We start from the raw sequence: 19,924 nt of genomic DNA, 5'->3' as shown, positions 1-19,924 counted from the left end.
TGTGTAAGAAAGTATAATTTCAAAATATGTCCTACAAAGGAAACCTCAAAACCTTTTACCTAACAAAAATTACCATGGTCACCTCCTATCACTATCTGATTTAAAATTCTCTCTTTTTATAACTTTGTACATGTTGACTCTGAGATTTAACCCTACATCTCAATAAAATCTAAGCGATATCAATATAGTTGCGTTATTAGTTCACAGTTCTACCCAACAAACTCTGTACATAACCCAATTCTCATGCCCTTTTTCTTAAAATTGCTAATTTTATTTAACCATACATCCTTTTTTCTTTTATTAAGTATTTTATTTTAATTCCATAGTTAACGTAGTGTTATATTAATTTCATGTAACCATATAGTGTATACTACAGTGACTCAACAACTCTATACATTACTCAGTGCTCATCATAAGTGTACTCTTAATCATATATATTGAATGTACACTTAATCCCACATTTTCTAGCATTATCCTTTTATATAAGATGGTGCTAACTCTGATGGCTATGCTAACAAAATTCTCTTATATTTTCAGTGACATCTTTGAAGCCTACAGTATCCTTTCATGAAAGTCATTCAAGGAGAATGGACTGGACAATTTCCTAATTGCTTTATTAAGCCCATAGCACTGAATTATTAACCTATTAAAGGCAATTGCATGAGTTAAATTAGTGTAACCAATAGTTAAGACGGTAAGGGTCTATCCTATCTACAGTCCATATAGCAATGGGAGTTGTGCAGAGTGTATCAACAAAATATTCCTCTTCTCCTTGATTACACAGCATCTTAATTAGCTCTATGAGAAGATGCATATTGAAATTTTGATGATTTCTAACTCAGCACATTATTCCAGATGAAACAAATGTCAACTAAATTAGACCAAGAAAACACTGGACTCTGGCTGGTAGAGTTTAAACATTAACTTTGTTAGCAGGCATCTCTTCTTCCTGTAAAAATAAATACTTAAATAAAAAGTTAAAACAACTGTCAGATGACTGCAAAAAATCCCTTTAGAACCACTGGCAACATTCTAGTCACATGACTCTTCTTTTGCTTCCTGACTGCATGGGATTACATTTCTCTTGCAGAAATAATCTAATGATAGAATTTATTCCAAACCAAGTAGAGTGGTTAGCAAACATGCCTCTGGAGTAAAATCCTGTGTTCAAGTCCCAGTCTCCTTATCTTAGGAAAATTACATCACATCTGTGCCTCAGTTTTCTCATCTGTAAAATGAGAATAATAGAACTCATGGTACAAAGTAGTAGTTACCAGAGGGGAGGAGGTTGGGGGATGGGCAAAATAGGTGATGGGGATTCAAACCTACAAACTTCCAGTTATAAAATAAATAAGTCACGGGAATGACAAGTAAAGCATGGGGAATATACTCATTAACATTGTAAGAACACATGGTAACAGATGGTAACTACACTTATCCTGATGAGCATAGTTTAATGTATAGAATTATCTAATCACTGCATTGTACACCTCAAACTAGTATAACATTGTATGCCAATTATACCTCAAAAAGTATGAACCAATTAAGAAGCAATTTTAAAAAAAATTAGTCAATACCAAAGCTGAACAGGGCTCAATGTTCTTCTACCAATATACCCAAGCCATAAAAAAAAAAGTGCTGTATAATAGAATAATAATAGAATAATAACTCATAAGGTTATTGTGAATTAAATTAGCTGAAATAAGTAAAGCACTTAGAATAATATTGGGCACCCAAAACATGATCAATAAGCATTAGCTAAGTATTTGTATGCTGTTTTCTTCCTGAGGCTTACACTAAAGCATTCTAGACTCCTTCCACACATCCTGGACCAGCTCCTTCTCTATTTGTAAATAGTTGTGTCTTTCTCAAAGAAAACAACATTAATAGGAGGCCAGGAGGTTTCTGTGCTAATCACCTTTAGCTTTTCACCATTTTGGCTTCCTTGGAACACCCAAACTGACTTCACCAACACCCCACCAGTCTTGTGTTTTCCTACCAGGAGAATCTCCACTACATGCATGCCAAGACATCTGTCTCTAAGCAATAAAGCAATGGCCACACACCTGGTCTATATAAAAATCCTCTGTATCTTCACCATCTCTTCAGTAATTCCTTTTTCACCACCCATACCTGGGTTTATAAACTTCCAACTAGTCTCCAGATGGATGATGTCATGTTAAGGCATGGTCTCCAGCCGGGGAAAATATTTTACCTCTGAGGAAGCAGGACTTAACATTCACCTTGCAATGTAAAAATAGAAGATCATTGGTAAAATATTCAGTAAGGGGCGCTTGGTTGCTCAGCCGGTTGAACATCCAACTTCGGCTCAGGACATGGTCTTGTGGTTCATGGGATCAAGCCCCACATCAGGCTCTGTGCTGACAGCTCAGAGCCTGGAGCCTGCTTCAGATTCTGTGTCTTCCTTTCTCTCTACCCCTCCCCTGCTCACACTCTGTTTCTCTCTCTCAAAAAAAAAATACATTTAAAAAAAAGACTCAGTAATAATTTCTTGTGATTCCAGCAATATGTTTTCTGCATCCTGTTACACAGTCACTAGCTACGTATTTTACTAAGTTTCATTTTTCCAAAACTGTAGGTATGGACTTCATTACAACAGTCATCTGAGCTGCTTTCCTTTGTCAGTCTGATCCAGAAGGCATGTAGATGTTGAGCTAACTCCCAGTGCCATATGGAGAGTTAGAGTATAAATCAAGTGGTAAAAAATGTATCAACAGGTAAGTACAATTCATTGGAAGTCTAACTGCACATTTAACTAATATTCAGGTATGGGTATATTTCATAGAGCCAGATGACACAGCATGCTTCCAAAGACCTGAGACAATGAAGGTTTCAGAATTTGTAATACTATCACCTGAAATAGCCTGAGACAACAATATGACAGATCTACAATGAAAATACCCTGCTGGTTTAAAAAAAAAAAAAAAAAAAAAAAAAAAAAAAAAAAAAAAAAAACATTGGTCTGTACTCCCAGAATCATTTTATCTATGTAAGTCTCCAGTTGAGCCAGTAAAATGAGACATTCTAAATACCCTTGGTAAGAACAGGGGCACCTGGGTGGCTCAGTCGGTTAACTGTCCAACTCTTGGTTTCGGTTCAGGTCATGATCTCATGGCTTCGTGGGTTTGAGCCCCTCATTGGGCTCTCGCTGGCAGTGTGGAGCCGGCTTGGGATTCTCTCTCTCCAGCCCTCCCCCACTTGCACTGTTTCTGTCTCTCTCAAAATAGATAAATAAACTAACTAACTAACTAAACAAATAATCTCGGTCAGTACAAAATATACAGGATCAGTTGGATGGTGGTATGGTTTAAGGAATGGGGGCAGGGGAGTTGACTTATACCACATTCCCGGATTCTGGCTGAGCTGTTGGGTGCACAGTGACTTTGTGCCACCAGCAGTACCACTAACTATGTTAGAGATACTAGAGGAAGATCAGGTCTGGGGATTCAGAAAAGCTGAGGTTCAGTCCATCTGTTAAAGCCCTACTAAAACATTCAGAGGGAGTTGTCTAGTTGTCACCTTTTCCGCAGAAGTAGCTCTTTCTTGCTCTAAATAATTTGAATAGATTTTCTATTTAAAAAAAAAAAAGAAAAATATAATGGGAAAATATGGCCTAGATAACTGGTGAGAGGTAATTGGAAACAATGCCTATCTGAATGATTAAATAGTTTAAAATATATATTTTTTTAATGTTTACTTATTTTTGAGAGAGAGAGCATGAGTGTGGAAGGGGCAGAGAGAAGGGGAGACACAGAATCTGAAGCAGAATCCAGGCTCTGAGCTGTCAGCACAGAGCCCTATGTGGGGCTTGAACTCACGAACCTTGAGATCATGACCTGAGCCGAAGTCGGAAATTTAACTGATTGAGCCACCCAGGCGCCCCTGACTGAATAGTTTTTTAAGATGAGAAAACTCCTTGTTCATTCTCAAATAAGAAACTTTGTTTTAAATACAAATATCTTTATTGTCTTAGTAAGCATAGTCAACCAGCTTTCAGATGAGTATGCCACTGAGCAAGCTTTTTAAAACAAGCTTCCATTAATGGGGCAGGGGTGAACAGAGACAGAGAGAAGGAGACTAACTGATTATAGCTATCCCCTGGATTCCTGTGTCTTTTGCCAGGATGGTCAGCATCTTTACTGTGATTTGGGGTGTATTTTAATTGAACAATTCACTGTATGAATAAAAGATCAAATCTCTGGAGTTTGATGTACACTAGTAAGTCGCTGACTTGACTCCCTATTTTATGTACCTCATAAAACTACCATACCTAATATGCCCTTTTCTAATTCCTGAGACTTGCAGTGTGGACTGGAATTTAAATGTTACTGCAGCCAAATCAAGACTTGGATTTAAATGCTAAGCAACTGAAGCAGGCCAGGCCATCAACCTAATACAATATAATCTTGAGTTTTCTCATGTGGTTATGTTAATTTCCATCTCTTTGTCATCTTGATTTCTGGGCAATGTTGACATATGTAATCAAATGAAGAAAGAAAATTGGGTGGTGTTGGCGGGAAGAAAGCTGTGGTCCATAAGTCCCTGCATAAGGAGAAAGCTTTGTTTCACTTTTATCGGGCTTTTTAGTTTAGTCTGAAAATGTAGACTGTAGATACTACCCAGGTGTTTTATTCCAACTGGAGAAGAGAAAGGAGAAAATAAACAGAAGGTGACTCGTTTCTGTCACTAAAATAGGAGAACACAGCAGAAAAATCCTATCAGATGGCTCTCACTGTGGATTATGTATTTTGAGTTACCATCCTATTATACTTTAATGTTCAAGCTACTCCCTCTGCCTGATTAACACTTTTCTGACACCAAACACTTTTTCTTGGCCTTCCAAAGTGTAAATCATAAATTAAATAAAATCAAGTTATTTTTTGTAGATTCTGCAATGATAGAGCCAATTCTATAGCTTTATCCTTTTGTCCTTTTTTTCTTATAAATAGTTTTTAAATATCCTAATTTGCCTAATGATAATATTCACAGAGAGAGAAGGAGGGAGGGAGTGGTATAGATTGGTTTTCACTTTAAGGAATGCTTATGGTAACCTGACTGAAGCTGGATAACATAGAATAGGGATGTGAATGAGATAAAACTCCAGATATTAAACTTCAACAGTTTTAAAAACATTTTATACCAATACCTTTCCCTAGTGCCTTAGAGAAGTGGTTCAGCAGGAGTAGGTAGAAAACAGCACCTATCTGTCTGTCTTCAGGACTGATCATCCAGTGGAAACAATTTCTAAGTTGTTCTGGGCATACCCACTGTCTGTTGTATTTATTCTATCTTTTCCTCCTTCATCTGGATCTTTCATGATACTTATCTGCTTTTAGAAAAATACACTCAAGAATTAATAAACTAAAAATATTTCTCTGAGGTTATATTTGGCCTAAACTTGCTGGAATAAAACAGTGACCACATATCCCAGTTCACCTAAGATGGTCCAGTTTTAATCCCATTGTACCACAATTATTATTAATGGCATGCATTTTACCCTTAAAAATGTCTTGATTTTATAATAAATTGTGTGCCCACCTTAGTTATGGGTCTAATCAATAACCTTGGACTAAAATCCAAACCCTATTTCTTACTAGTTGTGTGACCTTGGAAAAGTTCCTGGATTTCTCTGGGTCCTTGTTTTCTCATAAGTAAAACAGGGGAAAAATAAGTAAAGTGGGGAAAAATAAAAGCACTCATCTCAGGATTGTTTGGAGATCCAATAAGCTAACTCATGTACAGTTCACAACAGTACCTAACACACAGTAAGAGTTCAATAACTTCTAGATATCTTGAAAGTTGAAAGGTCTGACGCCTCTCACAATTCCCTAATCTAGACTCACAAAAGAACATCCAAAGAAGCAACTGTAAAAACAAATACAATAAGATTAAATGACTTTAGACAATAAAGTGTCCATTGATGTGACAAGCTATAGTCACAGAAAAAACTAATATTTATTTTATGGTTCTACCATACAACACAACTTCCTACACATTATCACAACTCTTCTTCATGATAATTTCATGAAATAGGTATTATTAATGCCCTTATTTCTCAGTTTAAGATACTCAGGGAAGTTAAAGTGTTTCCCAATATCACAAAGAACAAAGGATAGAGCCAAAACTTGAAACAAATTCTTCTTACCCTAAATGCTCTTGCCCTATTTACCTTAGTGAGGGTAAACACTAAATTCTTAGTCTTTTTAATTTTCAACTCAAGTTAAACCATCAACTCAAATAACTAACACATTCTGAAATATGTGTATTTTAATTCCATTTAAGAGCTTTCACACTGTATTGTAATTGCATATTTAATTGTCCTCTCTCCAACATAAATTCCTAAATTTTATGAGGGAAAAGATTATGGACTCTTTTTTTTTTTTTTTTTATCTTTGGGTCCGTAGCATCCTTCTTAATTCCTAACACACAAGCAGGCACTTGATACATGTTTATTAATTAAATAAAATCTACTTCTTGATCAGTGTCCCAGAAAATATCATGTAAAATGAAAATTGTTTTCTGTTCTGTCCAGGGCCTGTATTCAGGCTCCCTGTTAAGTGATATTTTGAAAACAGGAGACAAGCCACCCACCTATAAATGGGCCTGCAGTGAAGTGAATTAATTTCCCTGACCTTTCCTGGCATTTCTTCTCGGGTATTTTACCAAGATATGCTGGAGAGAGCTTTGGCTTTCCCCAAGGAAGCCCTCCCTTGTTAAAATATTATGACTTCTTAAAGTGAAAGCATACTTACTGTCTAGATCCATAAAGATTTCCATAGGCATTAGAATCTTCAGAACTCTGGTCCTGATTATCAATAGTATAATTAGATTGGTAAAAATCAGAGTCAAATTGTCCCAAGTTTGACATCCTGAAAAATAAGAAATTTTTTACAGGGAATTTTGAGTCTGTAAAATTTCTTTTGAGATATTTAGCAAGGATTAACTGATGATGTTATTATGGCTGGATTCCTATTAGAGAGTAACGTATTCTTTGGATGGGTTAAATTAAGTATTGGGGAAGGGGGTGGAAATGTATTTAGAAAGTCATTTAAAAATGTGTATCTTCAATGAACTTTTCTGAATTTTTTTTTCCACTCACTAGGACTCTGACTTCGACCAAACTGACTTTGATGTGAAAGAACTAGCATTTTTCATCAAATTCTTCATTCTTAGCAATTTAAAAGAAAACGTTTTAAAATTGGTATACATCTAGATTTTCTCTTAAACAATGTTAGTCCCTCATTTTAAATGCATGCAACCATGTTGTAAAGCCAGAAAACAAATGACTGATAATTCTATTTGAGTTTCATTTTCCTTAGAGTTTTGAAGTGTGTTAATAGCCTTCCCAACCCAACTGCCAAACAAACAAACAAACAAACAAACAACAAAACACCCAAATCCTACAAACCAGTTTCCTAGTTCTGCTTTCCAATTCCTTAAATGTATTTGGAACATTTTTTCTTTTTCTTCTGCCTTTCCTGCTACTCCTAGGCTTCTGGCTGAGCAAAAGGGAGAAAGGCTCAGTTCTGCTAAGGGAGGAGTCTATCTTTCTATACACACTTTCTATATAGTTTCCACTCGCTTAGGGAGCAAAGTAGAGTGTGTGATCTTGATTTAGACCGAATGGCTAGAAATACCAGAGGGAGGAAGAAAGACTTGAAAGGAGAAAAAGGTGGGGAAAAAAGCAATAGCAAAGTAATAGTGGCTCTTTGGATAAAAACTACAGAATGAAGAATCTTTTCCAGTGGACAGATAGGGTTATTCAACTCAACATTTTAATCTTTATTTTTCTTTGAAAAACATTTTATTTCAAGGAGTGAATTTAAATATCATGAGGAGCAATCCACACAATATAATAACTTATAGAATACTGCTATTAATAAGTTTTGAATGAAATTGTATAAACAGCCTTAGCTCTAAAGGGCTTCATTACTCACAAATATTCAAGTAATTGTCAAATACATCAAATTGTTTTCAGTTTGGTAGAAATACAGAAAGCCTTTCTAAAATTAGATGTAGCAATTCATACATCTGACTTCATATATCAAAATTTTTCATCAGTAATGTGTATAAAAGTAGCTATGAATTATGTAAACCAAAATCGAGACTAGAAGAATATTAAATCTTTTAACAACTTATAATTTAAAGGTCTTAAAATTTAATAGCATAACTTTCTCAGTCCATGAAAATAAGTTATTATGCAGCATAGAGAGTAATTTCATAGGAGAATACACTAAGGTTTCCTAACATGCAACACTTTATGTAACATGACTATCGGTATTGGAGTCCTTATGTAACTCAGCTTCGTGTTTTGTTTAAATGCCGAGTTTTTCAGAAGGATTAGACACATACCTTTGTATTGTTTATGTCAAGAGGTCTTCCAGGCAACGTAGTTTCACTTGAGAAATTTGTAACAAATCAGTTCGTGAAATGATGACCCTCTGGCTCTCTATAGGTTTCTAAATTTGTACTCTGACACTCTGAGCAGGTGCTACAGCCAAAAAAAAAAAAAAAAAAGCCTGCCAAGGCCAAACACAGTATCCAGTATCTTATAGAACTTGTTAAAGTTTACAAACACAGTGAATGGTATAGGGACATACAATTTGATAAAGTGAAAAGGTAGATTCAATTTTCCTGTGTACATGTGCCATCAAACTCTGATTTAAGATCATTAATTTGAGGCAAACAAGAGGCTGTAATAATCCTCCTGCTTCATGGCCTATATAACACGTTTAACCTAGCCACGAGTTCCTAATGATAAGCAGTAAAAATCAATACATACTGCATACCTTAACTAGCAATCTTAGCAACAATCGGAAAATGGAGTGTTGTCAATTTTATCCACATCTGAACCAATTTATATAAGCAACATTTAGGAAAGCTCCCTGTAATCTGATTTCTTCCCTCTCTCTTACTTCTCCAGCAGAGCCCATCATGGATACACTAATGTGATCCACTAGTGCTTATTTGCAGGGCATGTTCTGAGCCAATCCTGATCATTTCTGAGCCAATCCTGACCACCGGAAAGCATCAGACCCATTTCCATCCCGAGAAGCTACCTGGGTTGGTTCCCTCTATATCTGCAGGTCATATCCAGGAACCTTCTCCCTAGTTCTGACCCAGGTAACCTGGCTAATACTCCCCAATTCTATCTGGACCTGGTGGTTTTGTTTCTAATATCAACTTCATGGCTGGAGGTCAAGTTCGTTTACGATCTGCTTCATGCTGATTTCTCTTTTTAGGACTGAGACTTCACATGTATCCAGACCTCAGTAACTGAAATCTGGTGTTCAAGGGTAAATATATTTGGCAGTTAGAAATTTTCAACTAGAGCCAAAGGCAAGAATGATAAATAAATAATTTTTCCCCACACTATTTTAAAACATTTGGAGTTTGGATTTCTCTGATCAGAGCTGCCCTTTACTAGGTCTCTACTTAGGTAACAGTAGCTCACACATTTATTGAGGATCTACTCTTTAATGCCAGACTGTGTTCCAGATGTCATACAGAAGTGGACAGACTAGACTCTGTATTTTAAAGAGATATAGTTTAGTAATAGATTCTACTGTATCTGCAATAAATAAAAATGACTAGCAAGGCATTGTTCTATGAACTTTAGGTTTAAATCATTTAGGTCTTGCAACGAGCTTATGAAGTATTATTATCCCATTTTAGAGGAAAAGAAATAGACATTAAATACCTTTCCTGGGTGGAAGCTAGCAGGTGGAAGAGCCAATGTTTGAAACCTGTTATGCTAAGCTCAGAGCCCACATTATTATCCAAGATAATTTCAGGAATCAACTGAACTCTATCAAGAAGTTAGCATATGCCATTAAGACGGAAAGTGCAAAGGGGAGAGGGATTCGGTATTCAGTGAAAGCATCTTGAAAAGGTCATTTGGATTGAGACTTGGTTGTTAAGAAAGAAGCCATTGGAAAGACTACGTGAAGAGGATTTAAAGCAAATTCTCTGAGGTGGCAAGGAATTTTGCAGTTTGTGGTTTAGAAAGTGAGCCAGGTGGTAGTCATTTTGAATTAGGGAAAAGTTGAAGGAGATGGAACGAAGTCAGTGGCATAGGCAGAGGCCAGATCATAGAGGACATGATAAGGAGTTTAGATTGTATTAAACTTGAAGTGGAATGCCACTGAGGGATTTCAGGCAATGGGATGATATGATCTGTTTTTGCAGAAATTGTTTAGGAGGATGTTGTGGCAGTAACACAGGCATGAGGCACAGGTGGCTTGGACTAGGACAGCAGTGGGCACGGGAGAAACTGATAGAAGATTCTTGGCAGCTGAGGGAAGGATGAATTGGAGGGGCCAAGGGTGAAGCAGGCATGTAAGTAAGTTCATTCTGGGGAAATGATAAGCTGTTCTAAGTGGATAAGGTCCCATGGAGCTAGGACTGAACAGGTTGAAAAGATGTGGAAAGATTTGTTAGGGTTCAACTTCTACTGAAAAGGAGGGGAAAGAGAGGGACAATTGTTGAAGATGATTTCTGACATCAGAATTCTGACAGCTTCCTCGTACTAATGTATTAATGTCATAGGAAAAGGCCAAATTGTTATATAGTAGCCAAATTTAGATCATCATGCTTTCTATTCCTTCTTTCAAAGTTCTTTGTGTGAGAACGCAAGTTCCCTCCTGTAACAGCAAGGACTCAGAGTGTATTCTTTTTTCTGACATACAAATTCACTGACAAGTTTACCAAAGATAACATTTTCAATTTTAGTCCATTTAAATTTTAAACTTATTTTGTGATTTTGTGCTTTTCAAGTTACTTTTCCTTCATGAAAAACCAGCTTGATTAAATGAACTGCAGAAATACATAGACCAAAAATGGCATATAAAAATGAAATTAATCTAAGCCTCAAGTGAACTATAAGCCATGAAACATTTATAAACCAAATGACTTCATTCTCCTGGTAACTGCATTAATGAACCATTAATACATATGCCAGGATACTGTGGAGCTACTCTTATAAATGTAACATTGTATGTGCATAAAATATGTATTTAAATTTTTTCCATTAATGAATCATCTAATATATAGAGTATTTGTATATATACATACATATCTCCAATATAGAGAGAGAAAGCTTATTTTATTTTTTATTTATTTTTTAATGTTTATTTATTTTTGAAAGAGAGAGGGAGAGAGAGAGAGAGAGACAGAGAATCCAAAATGAGCTCTGTGTTGACAGCAGAGAGCCCAATATGGGGCTCGAACTCACAAACTGTGAGATCATGACCTAAGCCAAAGTCATATGCTTAACCGACTGAGCCATCCAGATGCCCAGAGAGAACATTTAAATCAATATTATGAATAGTCACAGTTTCATCAGTTAATTATTTTAATTAAACTACTTAAGTAATTATTTCTGGGTTCTGAGTGATCAAAAAAATGGGATAATATGAAAAAAGTTCTTACCTGATGCAAAGAGCACTATGTTCTGCTTGCAATTATTTTCCTTTCTTTTCCTCTTTTCCCATTCTCTCTTCCTCCATCCTTCCCTCCCTTTCCTCTCTTCTCTCTCTAAACTCTCTCCTAAGGTGATCTCATCCATTTCCTTGGCCCTATACATCATCTCTGTATAGACAGTTCCTGAAGTCATACACAGCGCTCACCTTTCTTCACAGCCCCAGACCATTTGTTATCTCATAGCCATAACCAATTTTAGCCAAACTGGTTTTTAAAAATCTCTACACTCCCCAACTGAATACTCTCTCCTCCATTCCAAGAAATGGAATTGCAAACCATTTACTCACTTAACTCTGAAATCATCTAATTCTTCAATGAATGCTCCAGATTCTACCTCTAAAATATATCTTCCACTAACCAATTCTCTCCATCTCCACTATCACTATAGGTTAAGCCACCATGTTCTCCCACTTAGATTTCTGTTTGTAATTACTTGAAAAAGTGATGGAGCACCCGGATGGCTCAGTCGGTTGAATGTCCAACTTTGGCTCAGGTCATGATCTCGCAGTTTGTGAGTTGGAGCCTGATGTCAGATTCTGTGCGGACAGATCTGGAAGACAGATCTATGCTCAGATCCTGGAGGCTGCTTTGGATTCTGTGACTCCTTTTCTCTCTACCCCTTCCCTGCTCCTGCTCTCTCTCCCAAAAATAAATAAACATTAAAAAAAACACAAAAAAGTGAGATGTCCCTTTTAAAATATCACATTGTAGATTGTAATAAGTTTACATCATAAAGACTATTGAAATTGTACCTTTAATGACATAGTGACTTGCCAAAATCGGGGGGGGGGGGTAGGGGGGGTGGAGGGGTCTCTTTGGTTGTTTCTGACTGCAATTAACAGTGGGAATAAGGAGAATTTTCATCCATAATTTCTTATTCTGTTTCTGGTGATCTGTCAGGTGTTAAAGAGATTGTGAGATGATCAACAGTTTTACCTGAAACAATTCACCCTGTATCTGACAATTAGGCAAACATATATGTGTTAAATTAGAAGATAAATACTTAGATGGATGGATAACAATCACTACTTTTAAATTTGCATACTTAGAGCCCAGGATTTCTAATGGTGTGTATCAGTTTAAGAATCACATAAGATTATGACATCCTTACTGTGATCCTTTGGTATAAAAACAGAGGCTCAGAAAGCTACATGACTCTTGCAAACTCACACACCTAGTATGTGACAGAACCTAGCTTGGACCACCAATTCTCACATCCAGCCCTGTTTTCCTTCATTTCTCAAACTGTTTCTCCCAAAAGACTGTCTGTGGCTGTCCAAAATACTGTTGTTAGAAACGTACCTTTTTGGAAACACTAAATGATATTTATGTTCAGCCTTCAAAAAATATTGGCAGAACAGAGATGCCACTGAATGACGACGAGAAAAACGTATCATCATTTTCTACCCCTGCAGACAAAGAAATGGATTGTTTGTTACCAGTGTTTATCAAGTAATTACTTAATTTGGGCAGTTTGTATTGCAAGTTAGTGTACAATGATTCCATTGTAACCATAAATTACTATTCTTATTAAGGTAGAAATAATATGATACAATCTGTGTTCCATTACTTTCTTTTTAGTTTATTTATTTTGAGAGAGAGCACTTGTGCAGGAGCAAGGGCGTGTGGGGGAGGGGCAGAGAGCAAGAGAAAGAGAGAGAGAGAATCCCAAGCTGGCTCACCAACTATGAGATCATGACCTGAGCCAAAACCAAGAGTCAGGCACTTGATTGACTGAGGCACCCACCAGACTCCTGTTTTTGTTTTTGTTTTTTTAGTTTATTTCCATTACTCTTTTAAAAACTATATTTTGGTCAGTATTCTCTACATGGTCCTTTTGTTAATACCACCTAAGATCTGTTTCTGATCATGTTCCCATTAAAAACCATGCTGCTTCTATTTTATAAGTCTGAAACCACAGCCCTGAATATTACATAGTCAAATGAAAATGGGCATAAAATTCTGTTCCAATGCATGAATTTTAAAGAGCTCAACGTGTTCTATGCAAGAAGATAGAACTACAAGGTTTTCCCTCATTAACGTTGTCATAATTTATTGTTGTGTTCCAATTTGGCTATTTCTTGTTAGCTTCCACTTTTGTCTGAGAAAAAATGGAATCGAGCAGAATTATTACTGAATGCATGAGGTTTTTAGTTTGGTAATAATTAAACACTAGCAAAAAGATAATTTGCATCTGAAATTATGAAAGTTGATGTGAGTAGTAGTTGAGTTATACATTCTTAGTAACCATATTATTATGAAATCTTTTTAAAATGTAATAACAAAATCCAATTTATATACATTTAGCAGACCAATAAAATTAATTTTTATAGGAAATCTTTCCTACTAATTACATAAATTCCTCCACAAGGTATCCAACCACATAGATCTTTAGTTCTCTCATCTGAAAAATAAGAATACAATTAGAGACACCTAGGTGGCCCAGTCAGTTGAGCGTTTGACTCAGCTCAAGTCATGATCTCACAGTTTGTGAGCGCAAGCCCCACACTGGGCTCACTGCTGTCAGCAAGGAGCCCGAGTCAAATCCTCTGTCCCCTGTCCCCTTATCTGCCCCCCCCCCAAAAAAATGAATAGAATTTATACCTACTTGTTAGGGACTATTTATCTTATCAAATTCATTTTATTTTTCCATGTTTTATAATATACCTAAGTTATTAAAATGAATACACATATGTAACACACATTAGTATATATGTGTGAGTATAAATAAATTTGTGTATAAAACATGAGTTAAATTATACAGGCTTTTGTAACAGGAATAATTAACACAATGTGGAGCAAATAGTAAATGCTCAGTAAATATTATCTGTTATGATTATGCTTCTAGGTGGAAATAAAGTTGGAGAATAACAGGTAACTATATTCACTCTCTGTCCAATATTTATAGTAATTCACCACATAAATATTTATTAATGAATTCTTCTTTGCTATTACATAAATCTACATGAAAAAATCCATCTCACTAAAAGAAGGTGATGGGTATCTTATGTACACAAATAGTGATTACACATGAAAGATTACTTCAACTTTTATCTCTTATTTTTTAGAAAGAAATAAAGATTTTAATGACAGACTAAGAATGGACTTTCTTGCCAGTATACCACTTATTATTTTGATTAAACTCTCTCAGATACCAATCAGTAATGATGCAAGCATATTTTATCTATATTTCTTCAAGCAATGAAAGGCAAAATCTATCCCATGCTCTGCCATAATTCTACCTTTGCAATTGTAGCATTAGATTTTTTCAAGGTATTCCATCACACTGAGTGGGTAAAAGGAGTTGCAGCAGTTTGAAAAATTGACCAAATATTATATATATATATATATATATATATATATATGTGTGTATGTATATATACATATATATGTATACATACATATGTATATTTAAATGTAATTCTTAACATAGAAATCCTATTTCATAAAACAGTAGCTCCACTTTTTGGCACTAGGATATCACTCATTACCTACAGCTTAAATTTTTAATTTGGTGGACATTTAGTCAAACATTGCCTTAATATATAGGTGTCCTTTTACAAACAACTCTGTACTTTGAAGTATTTATATTTTCATTCACAAGCTTGAGCTAGGAAAATTAGTGTACTTAATGACAAAACGATATCTTTAATACAATTTTGTTTCTTTTTAAAAAATATTTTGGGTCTTTGGTTTAAAATGGCACTAGGCTAGAAAGTTGCCCCACAATTTCTAAACAAGATGCTCATGGGGGTTTAGAAAAAGTGATGTTTGGAATCAGCCTACTGCCAGCATCTGGGTAGAATTTCTATGATAAACTTGATGAGTCTGCAGTGAGAAAAATGACACATCCTTCGCATCATGCAGGACAACAGTCATTCATATGAAAAGAAGGAGGTAGAATCCTGAGATCCTTGGAGTCATAGGCTTTATACATATTAGAAGAAAAAGCAGCCATGCCATTATGGTAAGGATTCTGCTTTTTTTTTTTCCCAATGTCTATTTATTTTTGAGAGAGTGAGGAAGGGGGGAGAGAATACATGGGGGGGAGAGGGGGAGAGAATTCCAAGCAGGATCCACACTATCAGTGCAGAGCCTGATGTGGTACCAGATCTCATCAACTGTGAGCCAAAAATCAAGAGTCTGACGCTTAACTGACTGAGCCGCCCCAGGGACCCCAGGATTCTGCTTGAGTGCCAGTGGCAAAATCTGGCCACCTTCTTGTATGCTGATACATACTTAGAGAAGGCTTCTTCTAGTGAGAAGGAGGGTCGGTGTTGGGGAATACCATGAAGAGGAGTTGCAGCAGTAGCACTGGGGTGGAAGTTGTTGATTGTCAAGGTTGATGCATCCTGGAACTACCGTCTCCCCTCTATGCGGCTATTGGTAGTGTCAAAGATAAGAGGTATTTAGTGACAATTTATATTGGGGGAATAGAGCTTTTCATGCCACACAGTACTTTCGCTGAATAATCTGATGATCCAGCCTACTATAAAAATCCCACAGAAGAACTACCATTTGCATTTATTCTTATCCAATGAAAAACAAACATTAAGCTTTACCAGTATTTTGTATACAAATCTATACTGTACCCTCCTTCTTTTCCAGGGCTCATCTGCAGTGTTAGTGAGGTTTTGAGGGAAGAGTCAGAGCCCACAGCTTAGAGGGGTTGACAGGAGTGCCCGTTTTCATCCCTTCCCTTTTGCAGGACAGCAACATATTGTGGTTTATAAATGCCCACTAAATAGAGTAATGGACTGGATTTGTGTTTAACTCAAATTTTCCTCACAAGATCACACATGTCTTCAAAGTCAAAGTCAGAGAACAGATTAAATGAGAAGACAACAAATTAGAACAAAACATAAGAGGAGGAAGCTGATACCAAAAAGGAGTTGGGTTATTTAGGAAGCATGTAAAGAAGCCATTTAGTAAAACAGAATAATTTAAATCCTCAATGGAAATGATAGAGTATAAATGATAGTTCAGAAAGTTTAATCAGGGCTGTAGAGAATACACTTAAGATATTACCTTCTAATTCAGAAGAAAAGGACAAAGAGATTCAAATGAAAGAGAAAAGAATAGCAAAGAAATGAGCAATTAATAACAGGCAAAAATTTAAAGTATTAATAATTTTAAACTAAAATTAGAATTAACTTTAACCCATCAAATTAACATAGACAAAATTAAGTGAAAACATCTAGTTTCAGTAAATATGAAGGCAATTAGAACTCTCTTAGAGTTTATTTTACTGTACATTGTATTTAAAAATCCATAGCAGGTAATTAGGCATTGAAACACATTATAAAACTTGTATGTTACCTGACTTATCAAATCCAATGGAAAGAATTTATCCTAAGAATGTAATCAGGGACACACATAAAGTAAAATCTCCTACTGGCCTGAATGTCTAAGGGACTAGTTAAATAAATCATGATACACCTCTGCAACTGAACACTTTGTGATTTGAGGCCCATTAAGGATAACTGCAAATTCTTTGACACTCCTCTTATTAAGAAGTGGGATCTATTTCTCTTCACCTTGGATATGGGCTGGCCTTAGTGACTTGCTTAACCAATAAAATGTGGTAGAAGTGGTGTTCTCAGATTCTCAGAGTTGGGTAATAAAGAAGAAGCTATTCAGCTTCTGCACGGGTCTCTTGCAACACTCGTTCTTGGACCACTTGCCATATAATAAGACCAGCTATCCTGAGGCTGTCATGCTGGAGAGGCTGTGTGAGGACACCACATGGAGAGGTCCTGTAACCAAAAGAAAAAGAGATGTTGGGCATTTCAAGTCTCCAGCTTTTCCAGTCATCCCAGTTGAGGCCACAGTTATCAGGAAACAGAAAGAACTCATCCCTGCCAAGTCCTGCCCAAACTGCAGATAGATAAGCAAAAGGAATGGTTCTTATTTTAAGCCACTACATTTTGGAGTGGTTTGTAATACAGCAATAAATAAGTAGAACATGATTTGGTGTGTGGAATTGGTATAGGGGCAGAAAATTCTCTTCTTCCTTCCAGATGCTTTGGTTGGTCTAATAATTAAATTGACATAAGCCAAAAAAAATAGATTTGTGAAGAATTGATGAGATAAAGAAGTCTGGGCTTAGGGTAGTAAATTAGTGAGGAAGATGGCACCTGGGTGGCTCAGTTGGTTGAGCAGTTGACTCTTGATTTTGGCTCAGGTCAAGATCCCAGAGTCATGGGATCAAGACCCGTGTCAGGCTCCATGCTGAGTGTGGAGCCTGCTTAAGATTCTCTTCCTCTTTCTGCCCCTCCCCCACTCATTGTCTCTAAATAAATAAATAAATAAATAAACATTTAAAAAAAGAAATATACTCTCAAATTCATTTGGCAGAATTGATTTTCAGGACTGACCATTTTACATATATTCCTCAAATCATGTAATAGCCTTTAGAACTTACATGAGTTCGTTGTAGTTAAATACATATATTACAGTGTTGTATATGTTTTACATATATGTTCCTATATACATGAAGTTAGAAACAGTAATAGCTCACAGTAATTATCATAACATAGTGATAAATTAATTGCTTAGCAAATATTAATGACAAACATTTCTATTAAGAAATAGACGTATCACACTCCTTGGCATTTACACAAAGGAATTGAAAAATGTATGTCTATAACAAAGCTACACGTTGATGTTTATAGCAACTTCATAATTGCCAAAACTTGGAAGCAACCAACAGGTTCTTCAGTAGGCAAATTGATAAATAAACTGTGATACATCCATACAATGAAATATGCAGCACTAAAGAGAAAGGAGTTATCAAGTCATGAAAAGATATGCAGGAAACTTAAATATATATTACGCGGTGAAAGAAGTTAATCTGGAAAGGTTATATACTCTATAATTCCAACCATATGATATTTAGAAAAAGCAAAACTATGAACACATTAAAGACCAGTGATCTCCAAGGGTTGCAGGACAGTGTTTTTATATGGAAATATCCTGCCAAGCAACTGTTAAAGCTGTGAATTTTAGGCTGTGGATATCATACTATAGTTCTCACAGAATAATAGTGATATTGAGAGATCTTATTGGAAAGGTTGCTTTACAGTTGTTGTAGGAAGCATCTTATATGGTTCTGATTGATACCAGCATCCTGGTGTTCATGTTTTGTATAATACCTTTCCTTGAGTGTAATCTGGACAAGTAGCTTGGTTCTAATCAGTAAAACATGACAATGGTCATGGGGTGTATGTAATGGCCACGATTAAGTTACAAATGATTGTGACTTCTGTCTTGTTGGGAGACTCTATCTATTGTCTGCATGGCTTGCACACTTTGATGATATGAGCTGCATTGTGGGAGAGGCCCAGGAGGCATGTAACTGGGAGGGCTCCAGTAAATAGACAGGTAAGAAGTGAGGATCTCAGTCAACCCAATCTGAATGCTGCCAACAGTCACTGAGTGAGCCTGGTGACAGACCCTTCTCTGGCTGCAACTTCAGATGAGATGCTAGTTCAGATGAGATTCCTAGTTCAAACACCTTCATTGCAGCCTTGTGATAGTCTGTGAAAACAGGGGACCCAAATAAGCCATGTGAGGTTTCTTGACCCAGAAACTATGAGATAATGAATGTGTGTTGCTCTGTAACAATAGATAATAAAAGATCCTTTTCAGTAAAACTGCTTTTATGTAAGTTCTTAAAAAAAAAACCAAAAAACAACTAATTAAATGAACAAAACTCATCTTCATAAAAATCATGCCAATTTTATGAAATTCTCCTTTTCTAACAAAGTCATATAATTCATCTGGCAAGGCAAAACAGTATCTACTATAATGTGTCTTCTAGATGTCAGACACTCATGCTATTTCTCCCTAAATCATCTGTTATAATGAAGAAGGGAAATGGGAGATATGAGATTCATCCAACAAAACCTACATGATACCAGAGGACCTACAGCTCACCTTTTTCTAGAGGGAAGGACAGTATCAAATTCCTTCACTAAGACCACCACAGAGTTTTGTCTCAGAGATTTCCCTAGTCATCATTTCCTTCAGACACACAGGCATACATACAATAATGTAAGATGGCTTCTTCCCCCATTTGACCTCAGGCAATTTACTTAGCTTCCCTGGATCTCCATTTTTTTTATCAATAAAATGAAGTTTTTGGATTATATGATGTATAAAAACACCTCCCATAACTACTAAAATATTGCAAATAAGTGCATCTAAAAAGATGCTACATTCTTGATGTGGCCACTCCAGAAGCTTCTGATAAGAGACTATAATCTTTAATGCAAAGTTGTTGGATGTACAGCCTGAATGTGCCAACAATTTCTGCTCACACATTTTATTGCAAACTTAAATCCTCTGCAATCCACAGAGATTCTTTCGAGTAGAGCCTCTAGGCTTTTTTTTTTTTTTTGGACACTTGTTTTTTTCATAT

The 19,924-nt window shown here is 36.1% G+C and overlaps 1 protein-coding gene across 3 annotated transcripts in view; it reads right to left on the bottom strand.

Annotated features, from left to right (window-relative positions):
- YIPF7 (Yip1 domain family member 7) overlaps positions 1-19,924 on the bottom strand; it is a 46,619-nt gene that overhangs the window by 18,225 nt on the left and 8,470 nt on the right. For 2 of the 3 annotated variants that reach the window (XM_045056430.1, XM_023253147.2), the window contains exons 2-6: positions 17,040-17,258; positions 15,742-15,882; positions 12,805-12,911; positions 8,374-8,512; positions 6,774-6,890 (exon numbers count right to left, since the gene is read on the bottom strand). In XM_045056430.1, coding sequence (XP_044912365.1) covers positions 6,774-6,889 — 116 coding nt within the window. In that variant the 5' untranslated portion in view covers position 6,890; positions 8,374-8,512; positions 12,805-12,911; positions 15,742-15,882; positions 17,040-17,258. Of the gene's footprint in view, positions 1-6,773; positions 6,891-8,373; positions 8,513-12,804; positions 12,912-15,741; positions 15,883-17,039; positions 17,259-19,924 lie in introns of those variants that run through there. The other variant, XM_045056429.1, reaches the window with a different exon arrangement.

Source organism: Felis catus, chromosome B1 (assembly GCF_018350175.1).
Source record: "Felis catus isolate Fca126 chromosome B1, F.catus_Fca126_mat1.0, whole genome shotgun sequence".
NCBI lineage: Eukaryota > Metazoa > Chordata > Mammalia > Carnivora > Felidae > Felis > Felis catus.
The sequence above is the reverse complement of the archived record's forward strand: the minus strand, read 5'-3'. Positions and strand labels throughout refer to the sequence as shown.